Source organism: Dermacentor variabilis, chromosome 11 (genome assembly GCF_050947875.1).
Source record: "Dermacentor variabilis isolate Ectoservices chromosome 11, ASM5094787v1, whole genome shotgun sequence".
Classification (NCBI taxonomy): Eukaryota; Metazoa; Arthropoda; class Arachnida; order Ixodida; family Ixodidae; genus Dermacentor; species Dermacentor variabilis.
In genome coordinates this window covers 111,261,453-111,279,296 of record NC_134578.1, presented here as the reverse complement: position 1 = coordinate 111,279,296, position 17,844 = coordinate 111,261,453, and the positions used below count along the sequence as shown (strand labels likewise).

General features: G+C 45.7%; 1 protein-coding gene across 1 annotated transcript in view; it reads right to left on the bottom strand.

Moving 5' to 3' along the window:
- The window catches only part of LOC142563430 (lipase member K-like), a 36,346-nt gene extending 26,489 nt beyond the window's left edge, over positions 1-9,857 (bottom strand). Inside the window, exons 1-3 of the mRNA XM_075673984.1 lie at positions 9,822-9,857; positions 9,217-9,418; positions 6,935-7,049 (exon numbers count right to left, since the gene is read on the bottom strand). Of these exons, the coding sequence (XP_075530099.1) occupies positions 6,935-7,049; positions 9,217-9,418; positions 9,822-9,857 (353 nt within the window). The remainder of the gene's footprint in view (positions 1-6,934; positions 7,050-9,216; positions 9,419-9,821) is intronic.
- Positions 9,858-17,844: the final 7,987 nt, after the last annotated feature.

The following is a 17,844-nucleotide window of genomic DNA, read 5'->3' as shown; positions in this document are numbered from 1 at the left end:
GATGTCTTGTTTTTTCTTTTAAGATGGAGTGAACATTAGGGTTAACCGTAGTGTACCAACGAACTGCGCAATCACCATATACTGTTATATTGTACCTAAATACACTATAGCCCAAATCTTCTACAACTTTTCGAACAGAGCGGGGGATATAATATATCATACTGTACAACACGCATGATAGCGCAGTAAGCCGTTTACATACATAGCCTAAATGGGAGTTCCAGGAACAATCACTGTCGAAGTACAAGCCGAGGCATTTTAGAGAAATAACTTAATTTAAAGGTTTACGCAGACATAGAGAACACTGCGAGCTGTGTAGAACAAACGGATAATCAATGGCTAGTTTTCAGAAGACCCTGAAAACAAATTAGTTTTGCCTTACGCCTAATAAATGACTAAATTAACAGAGAACCAGTTCATAGCCTTCATCGTCGCTGCCTGTGGGGAAGTAACAGCACGCATATAGTTAGTTTTCTGATCTATAATGGCAGTACCATCTCCGTACTGACACAATCTAACAGTAACCATACCAGCAAGGTCATTCACATGAACATATCACAGTGCTCCGACTATGGAGCCATGGGAGACACCGAACTTTATTAACAAGAAATTGTTCTTTGCCGGCTCGAGTGAAGAAACATGCTGGTGGCTGTGGTACGAAAAGCTTTTCGGGAGCGTCAACAATGTGCCATGAAAAGTTCACATGAAAGCTTGATTAACGAAATGCCACGAGTCACGTTGTCGAATGTCTTGCTGACGTTAAGGATTGAGCACAGAACCTGATTACGCTCGAATGATAAGCTCAACACATCAGAGAGATCTTCATGAAGCGCTTGAAGATCTTGAATGAAACTGTAATGGGAAGGAGATAAAATTCCGTGTTTATCCAAGAAACTTCTCATTGGCAGCAAAAAATGTTTTCCTAATACTTGAGCTAAGCAGGGCAACACCAAGATTGGGCAATAGTGTTATGTTGTACTATTTACTCCTCTCTTAAAAAGTGGAATAAGCACATCAGTTTTAATATTTAGAGGGATTGCACTACTGGAAATAATATTGGTAAAAAGCGAGAACAAACATGTTTGATGGTACGAAAGATGGCGCGGAGGCCATTTACATAAATACCATCAATACCTTGTGGCTTTCTACACTTTAATCTAAAGATAAGTGACCTATGTTAGTCTTCAGTTAGCAAAGGTGAGTGCGCAGACTCTAATGTACTATTATGCAAAGTACACGACGGTGGAAGCGGTGATGCATTATCCGACACACGAAGGAATAAAGTGTTGGAATTACTAGCGAGAGTATACTATCATCCGTACCAAAACAAGTGGAATCACATTCACGATTACCATGCTTATTCGTGTCTCTAAGGTTGTTTATTAAATACCATCTTTTTTTGGTGTCTCCCCGAGTGGACTTAAATGCATACTGTAAATGCATTCGCTTTGCGCGGAGAATCATCGCATTTGCCCTATTTCTTGCTTCTTTGAATTTAGACCGCATCGCTTCAGAAGCCGGATAACCTGTAGTTTTTGCCTAAAGAACGTCCTTTTCTTTTAATGCAGCCAGAATTTCTGACTTCATTTGTTTTTCTTGTTACATTGTTTGATGAGTACGGTGCGTGTGGTCGCCTTTTTACGCTGGTGTAAAAGACCAGCAAACCTGTCGTAGATATCGACTGGTGCAACATTTTTATTGCGATATCATTTATATGGACACTCCAGGTGCATTTCTGCCGCCGCCGTCGACGTTTCCGTGATGTTCCCTATAAAGTCTAAGGGCGATAACATCATCGACCCGCGCCGTATCCTTAAGTGTGAGGCTGAGCGGAGGATGCTGGCTCAATCTCGCGCACTCAAATGAGGAAAGCGAGGAGGAAGCGCGCCGTCTTCCGTCGCGCACAAGGCACAGGGAGGAGTACGGAGTCCAGGCGCACCGAGTGCTGGTAGCTTCGTGCACGCTGCGTTCTCGCCGCTTAGTTCGCGTTGAAGCGAGAGGCAGCACGAAGGTCAATTGGCTCATTGCTGCCGCAGCGGTTTCCCACTCCAGCGTTTTGACAGCGAGTGTGCGCGGTAATCGAGCGAGATGTACTCATGTTTTCTTGTGTGCGCGTGACACCACGCTTGTTCATTTAGTTAGTAAGCGAATGTTTGCAAGTTTATACGGCAGATGAAACTACTCTCCTTAATTCGTACATTTGTCGACAAATTTGCTATCGCAATCGATGCTTCGCGTTCCGGGCGAAACTGCGACATTAAAAAAAAGCTTTCGAGTCGTAGTTCGATACTTGCGTATAAAAGGTTTTTGAGTCACAGATGGAAACTTCTTTCTTACTGGAGGACGCTGCGGGGGAGGGGGAGGTGCGGGGCGGAGATGCTCAAGGCTGCCAAGTCAAAGAACAGCAAACGAGATAATGATCGAAAAGTTTTTTTCCCAGCAGCTGATTACAAGACCAAAGTTTGAGCGCCAATATTTATGTGGTGAATGCAGGATGCCGTTGGCCGGCCGGATTCTTCACGCATCGCTTTTAGAACAGTGGTCTGCAGTCCGCATTTCGACAATGTATTAAGGTAAACTGGAACTAAGCTAATTACAGGACGTAAGATGTCGATATTGATGTCGCTTATCAGGCAAACGTAATATTGATGTGACTGAGTCAAGAGTGCGTGATCGAGTTCGGCTGGGAACACTCGTCCGTTCTAACAAGGTGGACGATAAACAGCAAACAGAATCAACGACAAGGTCGGCGTGTTTAGCCGCAGGGCAATAAATTGAGTCTGATGAAAGCTAAAACTTGAATCTGCTACGGTCAAGGTATTTCAAACAAACACTGCAATTTTACCACCCCATTTCACTTGACGGGTTTCACTTGACGCGTCATGTGCAATGCCTTAGCAGTCTGCTGCGGCAGTTATTTCTGTTATTAGAAACACATCATAGTTGACCGAGTAGATGAAGTGATTGCACAAAATTCGTCCCGATATTTTCGAATGCGGCGAAAACATGTGTGGTGCGAAAATATTTCTAGGAAGTGAGAAAGTTCGAAGCCTTTAAAAAGTTATTGCAGCTGAGTGCCAACGTCCAAGTTAGTGCCAACGGCCAAGTCAGTGCCAATGCCAACGTCGCTTACCAGGCGAGGCCGGCTGAAGTGAAGTGCGCTAAGCGCCAGGTGCACCCTGCTATGCGTGAGGCAGTAGCCGAAGTGAAACGAGCTAAGAGTCATGCAGATACCAAATTACGACTTGGCAGATGCGGAGGTAAAGCGGCACAAATGGCAAACGGAGACGGCTAAAAGCCGAGCGGAAAATGCCGCAGAGGCGGAACGCCAACGTCTTCTGCTCATAGGAGAAGTGGATGCGTTCAAACGAGACTCGCAAAGCGGTAATGCTGACGCATTTCCGTCGGATCAACTAATTGATTGACAAATAATTTTGCCTCATAGGACAGCATTGTCATGTCCCCAACATGACTTTTCCGAAGGCATGTCAACAGTTCCACAGCTTGTGACTACTGCGAATTATTTGTCGCATGTTTTGAATGTGTGTAAACACCTTGACGTCCTGTTTTTCTTTATTGTTTAGCAACATACTCAGACGGCACAGACGCATGCATGCTTTAAGCTTACATCTCCTCTCATCTCGCCGCAAGGCCTTTTGTTTAGGAACATTTCATAAAATGTGTTATCCCCTGCGCCTGGCAATGAACTCGTCGCTTCTTCCGATTACATTTCACACCGAGTAGATGGTTCTTGCAAAGTTAGAATTCCACTCTGCAGAACTAATGCTTTTGCGCAGTCTCATAATACGCACAGTCAAAGAGTGGAACCGTATTCCCGCCCCGATTGTAAGCGCCGAAGAACGCGACCAGTTTGTAAACTGTTTAGCTAGCATTTGACAATTGCAGACGTTTGTGTCTGCATAGTTTAAAACGTCCCTTGCTTGCTGTCGCTTTGTACCCCCAAGCGCGCTCGTAGTAAATAAGCAGCTAAATCGTGTCGGCTAGCACTTTGACACGTTGTGCGCGTGCTTTGCGCTGCAGGAGAGCAATCCGGTTTTAAAAGCGAGAGCACTAGAGCACCCTCGACTCTTACGCACGGCTTCGAGACGGCAAACGGTGGCGCGGGTGTGGGGCGCGGAAGTATATAGCGGTGCACTGAACTAACTTCATGCCATCATCGTCGCACTCATCGACACGCCATCTTCGTCGTCATCACGTCCATGTGGTCGGCGTCGTGGTTGCTCCGCCTTTTCGCCGTTACCTCGTCGCACACACTCGCGTCGCACACACAAATGATTGCCTTGCGTGGACGCGTGGTGCAGTCTAAACACATCCTTTAGTAGGATACAACATAAAGAAAGAAACAGCAGCTGGCAACCGAGGCACACGAACCGTGCGGGGTTGTGTTACTCCGCTAACCAATAATGGAAGCAAACGAAGTCGTCATGAGACGCTTTAAATATGGCGTCGTACTTGATACCTCCGGAGCGTCTGCGGTTCTTAAAGAGTCTTTTCATCGGCGGAAGCGATGAGGTGCGCAACTAGCACGGACAAAGTCTGTAGAGTCTGAGCATTTCACTCTTCAAAAGTCCGCGGTACAGTTCACTGCTGAGTCCGTTTTACTCACGAAACTTCACTGCCAACTGAAGTGAAACTTGACAGTGAATAGTTGCAGCGAAACAAGCGCATTATTTCAGTTCGATAAAGAATTAGGCTTTCACCGTTCCCCTATAATAGACGAGTGAAAGCGTATAAAATTGCGCGTTTATAATTTTATTTTTGCGGTTACCGCCTTATTTAGGTAACAGAGAAAGCTTGAAGTATGAACTATTTGCACCCTTGCGGAGGAACAGAGGCTGGCGGTTATGAGGACATGCGTGGAGCTTCACTGCAGACTTAAGCTGTACCCGACTATAGATGGCCATCCACCCACAAAATTCTTCCTAGAGGTTGATTCGCACGCTGCGAGAGATGTGCATAATTTCTCTACAAGAAATGACCGTTGGTTATTTGCTGATTACTGTTAAGCCATTACTGAGAGGAGGGGCTTATTATCAACGTTTGTCAATGTTATAGTGTCGTGAATTACACGCCACTTGTACGAGGGACGTTCCGAAAGTAAGTTTCGCCATTTATTTTCACGCGGAAATTTCATTGCCCAAAAGAGAAATACACCGTGGTATGATAAGCCGTGCACCTTGCAGCTTCCAGTTAACATTGCACTAATTTCCCACATTGTCGCCACCGATATTGAGACATTTGTTGTAGCGTGCAAACAGATTGCAGAAGTGTTAAAGCTCGGTGCCCTGCGATGCAAATCATTATCGCACAGCCTGCTCCCCTTCAGCATTGCTTATACAGCATTGCTTAGATAACAGCACGCGCTTTCATTGGCGACCCCGTTCTCAGCGCACGTCTGTCTGCCATCGTGATTTGTACTCAAATTACCGCGGGCACGCCGGTCTGCTGCTACTCTCCCTCCTTCGGCTATCTGCGCATGCGTGACTTGTGCTTCGCTGACGCTCCTTCCGTTGTTGAACCAGCAACGGGCGCGGATTCGTGTGACGATAGTTTTCTTTTTTTTTTTTACCTGGTCTACCATCTCCTCTTTCAGAAAAAAAAATAACGAAACTTACTTTAGTTACTTCCCCTCGTAATAACGATATGGTAGCTTATTTGGACAGAATTTCTCCTTAGCCGTATGTCGCCAAATTGCAACAAAATGCACTTGTGTCGACGTAAATCCCGTTATCATTTGTTTTTTACCCTCAGGTTCAATTGTAGGTGACAGAGTTCATAAACGTGTCCACTGAAGTCGCTCGTTTTAGAATCGAACTACTCACGACATAGAGACGGCCAGAATGTCTAAATTTTGTTTGGCACGAAGCACAAGCAAGGGACGTCATTTGTATTTCGATAAGCACTATATTATTTTATTAACTGCTCGGAAATCGTTGTTCTTGTGTAATTATGTCGCTTGTGCTTATGCAAAACTATAGATCTGATGTCAGTGCGTTCTTTTCCTCATTCTTGAACTTCAGAATAGTGGATAGCCGGGCTTGTTGGCACGAAAACATTATATAACAAACAGCGCGAATAACGGGACACAGTAAAGAGGCACACGACACAGGCGCCAGTGCCGTGTGCCTCTTTTCTGCGTGCCGCTATTCGCGCAGTTTGCTAAAGAATGTCCTCATTCTTGATTTTGCGACTTTTGCATCGTTTCGTGAAAACCTATCAGTTAAGGCGGAGGAGAGAAGAAAGGGCAGGGATTGTTAACCAGAAGTGAGTCTGTTGGCTGCCCCTATGCCGGATGGCGGGAAAGGGAGAATAGAAAGATGAGAGAGTGAGAGAGAGAAAGGGGGAGGAAAGACACAATGAGTTCACGCAGTAAAAAAAGGATCAGGTGTAGCCGGCGCCGCCGGTATGCAGCATCATCTCATGGACCAAATATCATAATAATGCCAGAAACACCGCGTACAAAGAAAAAGCGTCCTGATTTTTTTTTTCTCAGCCAACCCGCCACTGCGGTATTTGTTTTACAACATAAACGCCACGTCAAACCCAGCGCCTTCCATCACCATTTCATCAGTAAAGTTTTTTCTAAAAGTGCGTCTTTAGCTTTATATGTTAACATGGCAATGCAACTCTCGCTCACAGATCATGATGCACCATGCGTGGACTATCTGTGTATAGAGCCCTATCTGTGGACAAGGATGCCAAGAAAGGCTCGGAACGTTGCACTATGCCTTTCTGCGACCCTCCTCACCCCCCACTGTCACCGAAGTAGCATCCAGGATATCAAAAGCAAGATTTCAACAACCAGATTCGAGAGACTGCCTCTCTATAGAAGTGCAGGTAACCAACTGCATCGCGTGTGGTGTTTATGTCCTCCACGCAGATGAAGTGTACATACAGGATTTATTGCACTTACCTAAAGTCCCAGTAGCGACTGTCACTGTCACTGAACTCTAGATGGCCCCTCGAGTAAGGCGTACCGCGGTAGTTTCCCAGCCACACGTCGTAACCGGCGTCCGCAAGAAGGAATCCTGCGTAAAAAATTTGGACGCATTGCCCGTCACTGTTGCCTAGAACGGTTCCGCAGTGCGTGAGAGTGCGTTAATGCAGTATTCCGATGTCTCCCTGCACAGGCACATCTCCTAAACGGCCATTTGCAGCTGTTAAGCGGGTCGACTCATGCAATTCGCGTCACTCACTGGTAACCACTTCGAACGCTTGAACTACGCGCTTAAGCTGAGCCCCAAAATAAGCCAGCCAGCTTCGCCAGTGCTGCGCTGGCTGCCTGGTTCCACTCGGCGGTCATGTTTCTCTCACAGCAATATGCAAAAAAAAAACACCCTGACTTGTCATTTTACGACGTCAGCTGTTAAGAGTTCTTCCACGCTTTTCCACTACTGTTATCTCTATTCCATTCTCCGTGTTTCGGCCACCCGCCTTCAGAATGTCGAAAGGCTGTATTCTGAATCTGCACAAGTGTACGAATAGAGACGGCGACTACAATGTTCAGTGAAGAAGACGAAAAGTTTCGTGTGGGGTGATGCTTTGTCGGGAATGGTTTGTGACAGTAGGTGGAACATGCTCAGGTGCTTCTGGTTCTTAAAAAAAGTGCGCATAAGAAATCGTAAAGCTACCAATTAAATGGACAGGAGAGCAACGACTTCTGGTTCTCCAGTCTACTTCTCGCTATGGACAGCTCTCACGTGACGCCACCGCGCTGGTACGTGACAAACCAGCTGCTCACCGCGCTGGTTTGTCAACGTAGCACATCCGTGGAAGCCATATATTACGAACGGCCGCGCCCGTTGCTTCCGGAACGGCAACGAACAAAACCAATCACTGGCGCGAATTCGGAAACGGACGCCTGCGTCACTGCAGTGTCGCATTTTCAGACGCCGAGCGCGTGATCAAATTGATTGCGTTTTTGCGCGAGCGAAATATATACATGCGGTGAAAACGTTCACAGCGCTGATAGCTAAGGAATTTAATGCTTCTGAATCTGTCGCTTCAATACACTTGACAAATTTCTCAATGGAATATTTTCTCCGAACATTAGGGGCTGCAAAATATAGGTAATCTTCACTAATTATGCAATTAACAGAATTCAGGCAATTGTTTGATATGTTCCAAAGCATAACCAACACTATAATTTTATTAACGCTTTTCCTTTACCACACAAGCATACTTCTTAAACATTGCCTATAGTTAGCTATTACACAATTTCAACCGCAATAGTGCCAAGAAAGGCGAAGCAAAAGTTTTGTTGTCACCGAGGACAAAACTATGCCCCGTTGTTATGTACAGAAAACTTCTCAAGCTTCGACATAACGCGCGCACGTACATCTTTCTTCCACTCACTCCGACGAGCTTCTACTTAGTTAATGTCATTATTCGTTGAATTATTTCTTCAGTATGAGAGCCTACAAACACTGCCAACGTCAGTGTCACGTCGACTCAACATGACCTAGAGTGCTTCTGTCAACCGTTGTCTGTGCGCCATGTACAGCCTACGCCAAACCTACATATTTCTTGAATAGGTACAAACTAGCTCGCAAAAAGGTATACGAACGCGAGAAAAACAACAGGGACGGCGGTCCCTTACAATCAGTTTTCTTTTTACTATTCTGGAATACGCGTTAATACTTACCATTCGGACGTACGAAGATACGACTGTGAATGGTCAGCATACGTAGCAGTCAATCTGTCTTCTAATCAAACAATACTCGCTTTTTCTTATATTAACAGATGTGTCACTAATATATTGTGGAAAACTTCGTCGAATGAGACTTCATTGTTGATTAAGTGGCCCACAATGCATTAGTGACACATATTTGTTCATATAAAAAAAAGCGAGTATTGTTCGATTAGACGACAGATTCAATTATACCTATTCCGACCATTCACGATCGTATCTGCTCATGTCCGAATGGTAATGTATTATTGCACATTCCAGGATTTAAAAAAAAACTGATTGTAAGTGACCGCCCTCCCTGTTGTCTTATTTGGGTTCGTACTTTTTCGGCTCCAGTTTGCCATTTATTTTCTCTCAATCAACACGTACCAAGTTTTCCAGCCACTTCCTTCGCATAGCAATTTATATTCCCACTTTCAGCTGCTCCTATAATCTATTTCGTCTTCCACTCAACGTCCTTACTAGCCGACCATCTGAGTGAACAGATAATCGAGGAGTTCTCTGACCGAGACTCTGGTGCGGGTAGTTGAGGACCCACACGGCTGCGGAAGAGAGCAGCCCGTGGACGAGGAGGACCGGTGGCCCCGTGAGCGCGCCGGGCCTTTGTCCTGCACCTCTCGGCACGCGTTGCAGGCTGAGCACGTAGCCATCCTCGGTGACAGTCGCGTGCTCCTCGGCCGGGTAACCCTTGCTGCGAACTAGCTCGGCCTGCGCGGAGAAATCAATTATTCACTCACCGTTCTGCGTTCGACAGCGAGCGCAAATAAAACGCTTCATGAAATCGAAGCCTTTCTTTATTTCGCATCCCCCCCCCCTGCTCCTTTGAGGGTGCTGCTGTGGTGCCGAATTTAGAACAACTTGGTCCACCGGGCATGGGAACACTCTCGACTAGTGGCTCCGGAACGGTTACGCGCCACTGGGTAGGGGCCCGAATAGACGTGAAACACACAAGGCAGAAAGTGAGGAATGCAGGAACAAAGACAGCCGAGTGTAAGCAAAGTTAAGTAAACAACATAGAACCAGAGCTTGCATTCAGCGCAAAGCGCACAGCTACGTATAAGTGAAGAAGATGTGAAGTTACCACATGTCAGTAGACATGAAAGAAACCTACGCTTATCACCGACTTCCACACAGCCTTGGCAGTCATGGCGTTTTTTTTTCTTATCTGTTTTTCGAGAAGCGACTGCACAATACTCCAAAAGGAGATAAAAATTGGCTGGTGTGGCCCCACACCTACCGTCACCAAGCCTTCAGGTCCAACACCTCAAGACCCGATTAACCGCTCAATGTGTGTTGTTCCAGCTTCTACATTGGACAGTCACCGTTTCGTGTGGCTATGTCCGCGAACGAGAGCTAGCCGAAAAATATCTATAGGGCTTCCAAACCACGAAGGGATGGAACAGTGTTATTGACGTTTGCTCACAGACGATGAATTCGCTGGACCACTACTGCAATTTATACTCGAGGATGGCCTCCTGCGTTTTACCTAAATACATATCTATTCCCCCGGGCAAGCTGAAAATAAGCGATAATTCAGATTGAATGAAAAATAAAAGCCGACTAACAGTAGAAAGAAGGCACGAGCGCTGCTTTCCAAATAAATGTTTATTTTAACTTTCACAAGTAAATACAGAAAAAATTACTCAACAGATGGCTGCCAGGCCCTCCACACGGGGCGTCAATGAAATCATTGGCGAAAAAAAAAAAGCGTTCTTCAGTACAAAACACTTCCTCTTCTTTCTTACATAAACATAACGCAAAAAAAACTCTGTGCCCAAAAAAAGACAGCCCACTTCAGTAACTCCTTCGGCTGTAAACTCATATACTGCGCCAGCAGCATTCCCCCAAAGTCAAGGCCACCATCGTATTGACTGCTCGCATTACTGTGTTCACCCATTACGGGGAAATGGACAAGAACACCACGGTTACAACGTGCGTTTTGAGACGGGAGGAATGCGGTCGTATCAGAAGCTTGTTAGTTAAAAGTAACCATTTGAATAGCAGACTTATGTATTATAATATTTGAACAGTAAAATAGTTATGTGATAGTACAGAAACGGTAGTGTGGATTAGTTAAAGAAGTTCTTACTTGCTCTTTGGAATGCACGTAACTTCCTTTGTTTGTGTAACACAGTTGATGCATGTTGTGTACTTCGAATTGCACGCTTTGACAGACCTTACCACTCTCATGATACCTCTGCCTCAGGGCAGAGGTATTTATGCAGTTAAAATGCGTTGTTTTATGGAGCGTTTTGTTCCCGACAGCTTCACAGAAGACATGCTCTTTGTATTTCTTGAGCTGGTTCTACATCTCGCTTTTAGATATTGTGACGGAGCTCCGTAACAATATATTTGATTAGGATACTCGCGGTCTAATATTATTTATTTTCGTTCGGTTTGTGTAAACCGGTCACATTTCTTTGTTCTCATTGTTCAGCAGAACAAAGTCCAAGCACCTACCTGCCCAAAGTCACTGCAGTATGTCATTCAAGATAATCCTCAAATTTGGTCTCCTTATATAATGTCTAAATCCGCCTTTTTTTTCGAACAATTATTTAGGCGGCAGGTGAAGAAACAGGTGATATGTTAAAGGCTGCATGCTTTTTAGGCTCGATGAGATGTTTTAAAATTTCTGCTTGGGAATTAACCAACGTTGTGGCAAAGAATCATGCTGCAACTGTTGTCACGAGTGCAATAACGCAACGAAGGAGCGGAAATAGCCTACGAAGTTTGAGAGTTTTCATTTCTCTCTACAATTGCAGTGTTCCTACGTAGAGCACTTGGCGGCTGGAAATTCTGTGAGCTATATTGTAAACAATGTGGTGTTGTCGCTGCGTCGTCACTGTTGGCGCTGAGGTGGTCGATGCTTTAGACGCTGTTTTTCACCAATCCCGTCTATTGTTTCTATGCACCTTGTTCGAGGGTCTTAATCATAATTTTCATGTACGCTTCCATTCTGCCACCGACGCTGTTTCCACAAATACGACAACGTTTAACTGCCTGCAAACCTACCGCCGTCATGCCAAGAGCAATTTTCAGCGATGCGCACATAATATAATCCTCGTACACTACAGTACGGCTCGTTCAGACCTCCGAAATAAACGCACAGCTGTCGCTGCTCTTAGAGTCTATGTGGAGCATAATGCTTCGCTTTAATTGCCTAACACTGTGCAGTAGGCAATTAACGCTGTGCAGTAGCTTCCTCTTTTGTTGTTGTTGTCTTTCTTTTATTTCCTTCTTGGTGCAAATCAAACATTTAATCAGCCATGAGTGGCTAGCGTGCTCGACTCCCAAATGCACATGGCTTCACTGGCATGGGTTGAAATCTCAGTGGATGCGGTTGCCAGGAACCTTTACTTCACACTGTGGCAGTGGCGATGCCGGGGATGACGAAGTTAATTGACGACAATCGAAAAAAGTCGCAGTTTCTTCCAAAAGGCGAAGCATCGATTGCGATAGCAAATTAGGAGACAGCCATACGAAGTAAGGATAGTAGCTTTATCGACCGTGCCACCCTGTAAACACTCGCTTGCGAACTAAATTAGGAAGCATTGTGTCAGCGCGCACAGGCAAACGTGCACACATCACAGTCGATGGCCGCGGACACTCTCTGTCAAAACGCTGGTGGGAGGAAGCGCGGCAGCAGATGCGAGCGCAGTGACCTTCGTGCTGTCTATAGCTTCAACGCAAACTGATCCGCGAGAACACAGCACACGCAAAGGTACGAGCCATCGGCTCACCTAGATTGCGCCCCCAAAGCAAGGTAACGCTTTCAAGATAAAGCCCACGCGACCGCGCGTTGCTGCCGAAGTATCACGCCACCCCCCACCTCCCTCCCGCCTGCATCTCCTCCCCTCCGTTCCGTGCGCGCAACGGGAGACGGCGCGCTTCTTCCCCACTTTCCGCGGTCGTCGGCTCACCTTCGCGCTCTTTCACTCGCACGTACGGCACACAGTGCGTGCGGACGGTGTTATCGCCCTTGGACTTTATATGGAACTTCACGGCAGCGCCGACGACGACGGCAATAAAATTCACGTGGAATGCCCATGTAATTTCAATCGCAATAATAATCATTGTGGGTCATTGATCATGACAGTTGCCGCCGTCGGCGTCACCGAATTGATGGACCGACGGGACGGATGGACAAGACAGACCCACTTTCGTGCACTTAACTGCTGCCGCAGTAAAACATGCGTGAGACCCAGAACTAGAACTATCTATCGCGTTTATTGGCGAGAGCCGCTCACTAGATGGCCCCAACAATACGTTTGGTTAGGGAATCAAGAAGTCTGTAAATCGTAGCCATTCCCAATGTGCCAGCTCTGTCCGTAGTCGGTCTCGTTCATACTGTCTTGGGCAGCTTCAACTAGCATTTATTTGACAAAGAAAGCAGAAATAGCAGAAATATTTTCCTTAGAGCTGACTATGTAGAACCAAGCAATTCATTCTGCTCAGCCGTTCTCTATATTCTCGCACTCTAACAACTTCAACGAATGAAAACTAAAATGGGATTCACCATGAATTAGCTTTATTTACAAGATTGAAGGAATAGGCACAGAATGCTCGGGCCACTAGCCCATGTCAGGTTCACTACAAATATGTAGACTTAGTTAAAGCTGTACAAGCTCGGTCAACCAGCAGCGATGTCGCTAAATAATACTATGTGGCAGATGATAGGCACTATGACCCTTAATGAGACAAGCAAAAGGAAAAGCGCTGAAGTATGATGTCAATCTTGACAGTGGCATTTATATTAACAAAAACTGCTTCCAAATTACTGTGATGCCCGCTCTTCGTGCTCACTCGGGACAACTTATAATGTCGTCCCTTTAAAGCGAAGTTTTGTTTGTTTCATGCAACCGACAGAGCTTCTAGCAAAAAACTACCACACAAAGCTCAGGTGCTTGTATCGTTCCGCTGCCAGGGAAATAATGGGTCTTACAAGGATTTGTTTAAATGAACTTTTTTGGGTTTTACGTGCCAAAACCGCTTTCTGATTATGACGCACGCCGTAGTGGAGGACTCCGGAAATTTCGACCACCTGGGGTTCTTTAAGGTGCACCTAAATCTAAGTACACGGGTGTTTTCGCATTTCGTCCCCATCGAAATGCGGCCACCGTGGCCCGCATTCGATCGCGCGACCTCATGCTCAGCAGCCTAACACCGTAGCCACTGAGCAACCACGGCGGGTGCTTCAGACGTGTTCGCGGCATCACTTATAACACTTGATATTTTTTTTAAATTTCATCACATTATATTTTTGAAGCATTAAGGTAGTTAGATTTTACGCGCAGGCATACATATTGAGAACAGTTGCGCTTCTGACACAATATCCTGTCGAATACGATCAATGTGCGTACTCGCAATGCCGTTTGAAGCCAGAAGGACCACGTTTATGCAAATCAGCGTACTACGCTCCGTTTCCATGCTGGCTGTACACCTATAGCTTGTAGCTCTCGTAAACACAGTAACGCCGTAGTTTTCTCACTTATTTTAGCACTAAACTACATGATTTGGAATACGCGGCTGTCGATGGCCTGCCGTCCACTCTCTGAAGTCATGAAGTTTAGAGAGGACGAAATTAGCCCTGTAATGCCCGAACAAAGTTCCACGTCGAAAGCGCATTCTAAGAAATTGTTCACTTTATGGTACTACGCTTATTCAAAAAGAACAAAAAAAGTTCCGTGAGCTGGAACCTAATGAATGTAGACATTATTTAATTATTGATTGCTTTGGTCGACTACCAAGGGCGAAACTTTACTCAAGTATTACCAAGACGTAACTATTAACTGCAATAAGTATTCCACTTGGGCTTGTTGATTTTCCATCACAAAAACAAAAACAAAGGAAGAAACACGGTGACGCGCACGGAGAGCTCCGTGTGTGTCACCGTGCTCCTTCTTTTTTCTCTGTGTTTTACGCGCTACGCACGCTACGCATTCGTAACTATGGCGTCTGTGCTGGTTTCGCGTGCTCGAGGCATATATGAGACGTCGGTTATCAGAAGGTTATAAATGCGTGCCTAGAGTATCCTCCACTCACCGGGCTCCGAAACGCGTCGGGTTGCCACTGACCCAAGCTGCACGATTGCTGGACACGGCCGGCAAGCCACAGTGCACAGCAGAGACTCGATAACAGGGACGCCGGCATGCTGGCCGAACGGCGGTCACTCTTGTGTCCCTTGGAGACGGTCGCGTCGCTTGTTAGTGCGAAGCATTCCTTGCCTCTTTCCAGGCACTATACTGAAGGAATGTATTTACTTTCTCGCCTCATTTCAGACCTCTTCATTAAAGAAAAGAAAAAGAAAGGAAGGACATTTGTGGCCGATGGTGGGACCGTACGCCCGGCTGCCCGCAGAGCACTCGAATGCTCCGAAAATCACGATCACACGCACACTTCTCTCGTGCAAAAATCAGCCACTTTGTTGAAACGTCTTGCGCGTTCATTGCGTGCCAATTTCTCGCATTCTTCCCTCGTGTTCGCTCCCATTGTACTACCTCCCTGATGCGCCCGTATGTCCCAGTCCTTTCCTCGAAGCAGCCGACGCTACGCGGAGGCTCTGCGACTATGTATCGCCTTCGTTATCAGCCCAGGTCGAAGAGCTTTTGCCACTTCAGCACCCCAGTGCTAGTGCCACTGTCGCACTAACGCGCACTACATGACATTCCCATATGTACGGGCGATATTGTAACAGGCGCAGTCGCTAATGTCGTCGCACTCACGGTTTCTCTCACTTATGCTCGCCCAGCCCCTACATGGAACCCAAGAATCGGCATGTCGCAAACTCTCGTCCAACGGCCGGATTAGAAATCGGGCCGTCACCGTCACACGATCATCGTTACCGTCGTCGTGTGGTCACACAAACGCTTGCGACAGAAACATGGCTGCTCGCCTTACACAAACACGTAGGTGTTCGTGTAACGCTTTGAATAATTCCAAACGACGCTGGGTAGAATGCTTCGCCTAATATCAGTTCCCACAGCGCGTGCGATATGCTTAATATTTTGACCACGGAGGCGCTGTTTCTGGCCGCTGTGCCCCAGGAAACAGTGAAACCGCACGATCGGGCGTTTCGCAAAGCGCGCTCTCGATTTTCCAGGTCACTGGGTTAATTTCGGTCGCACGCATCTGAGCGGTGCTACTTCTGCGGATTACAAAAAAAAAGAAACCTGTTTTGAGCCTCTCCTACCGCTTCCATCAACCCGGACAACTGATAAATTTTAGCCTTCAGTGAGACCACAACACATAGCGACAGACACGCTCAGGGTAGCTAATTCACCACTGCGAGGAAGTGACACGATTCACCAAATGCTGATATAGAGCGGCCTTTACCCTTTATGCGTATTACCTTTTTAGCTTAGTTTTTTCTGTTGTCCTATTCTACTTAGTGGACTTTGGCTTTTATGTTATTAGGTGTGATTAAGTGCTTCTGTGTGTAATTTGTTTCGTCTTGTCTTGTTGTTTTTTTTTTGTATGGTACTGCAAACCTGTGCGAACGTCATTTTTTAAAGCACAATCCAGCAAATGATTCTGCAATGTGTGTGGACATTATAAAGCTATTTTCTAGCCTGTATGTAAAGTTTTGAGGATCTGACTATTTTATTTCATTGTACTTTTTATTTGTTTTTCCTTTCTTTATGCGACTACGTGTCCCGTGTTTGGTTCTGAACTCCAGATAGCTGAAATGTCTGACCTCATCAATAATCATCTTTCATTCGCTACACTAACTGAACGCTGTAAAGAAGTCGGCGACATACTGTAGATATGTTGTCAGCATTTATCGTCCGTAATTAATTAAGAAATCAAGAACTTCATCATTTTTACACAGGTAAACAAATGCTGCGAGGGGAGCAGCGCAAGAAGCTCTGCTACGAAAACGGGAGATCCCAGCCTTCGCTTTTTTGCAGGTAAGAAGCAGCAGCGGCCACGAATAACAAGAACAATTATGCCAAACCGCTAGCATAACAGAAAGCATTGTACATGCAAAAATAGCCTCAAGTATCGTCTTCGTTTTAACAAAAGTAAATAAGTTAGTATTTTATGTTACTGTGTTCTTTTTTTTTCTAACGGAACAATACCACAGTCAATATTCTTTTGATTAGAAGTTTCGTTTTGCGTACCAGTAGAACATGACACGACATCTGATGTCGGTCGGTTGTACGGTATTTCTTTACGTACCAACATTTTGGGTGTCATCTAGCGCATACCCCTGAATTTGCTCGACTACTTAGCGAATATTTGCTTTTCGCTGCCCCAATTTCATATTGGTGGCAGAGTATGTAATAAGAGTACATGAACTGAAATTGAACAAAAGAATAAATCAGCAAAATCTATCACAATAAATGTGAAACGGCAGGGGTATTTTTAACTATGAAGCCTTGGAGATAATGGGCATAATTCAGATGTTAATCCAGTAACTCCATCGCAGTTTCGCCGCGCTGTCGTTGGCAGCTTTCATCCATACAGTAATATTTTGATTCACAGTATACTGCGGTCAAACTGGACCGAGCAGGTGAGCTTTCGTACATAATATAGGCGAAAGTACTGCCATATGTTATACGAGACGTAATCTAACTTGGGAGTACACATCATAAGAAAAAGAAACAATCTTGCAAACAGGCCGTAACAGCAAAACGGTGCAGCAGCATCATTATTGGCTAAAAAGTATCTCACTAGGTGCTAATTTTGTTCAAGTTTAGAAACCAAGCTGAGGAACCATAAATACGACGAGCGTTTAAAGAATGCATGATGAGATGTGCGTCTCTACTAAATACCACTACGGGTACGCTGCTCAGTGATTCAAATGCAATGCTGGGAGCGCGTGGATGCCGGTGTTTTTGCGCTACCAGTGAGGTCTGGGGACACAGATATGATGCATTGTTATGTTACGGTGAAAGCTAGACCCACGGTAACGCTTTTTCGTTCGTATTTCACCGCCCCACAGGGAACACCCAGCGCTCACCCATGGAGCAAGAACCGCTAACCGACGCGCCCTCCAAGTATTCCGTTTCGATCGGTGAACGTCGTACTGTAGCGCGGCCACTAATACGCAACAATAAATAACTAACTTATACCCCTGTCACACTGGGCGTTTTAATGTCATTCGAATCGAATGGAATTCGCGGTGCAACGAA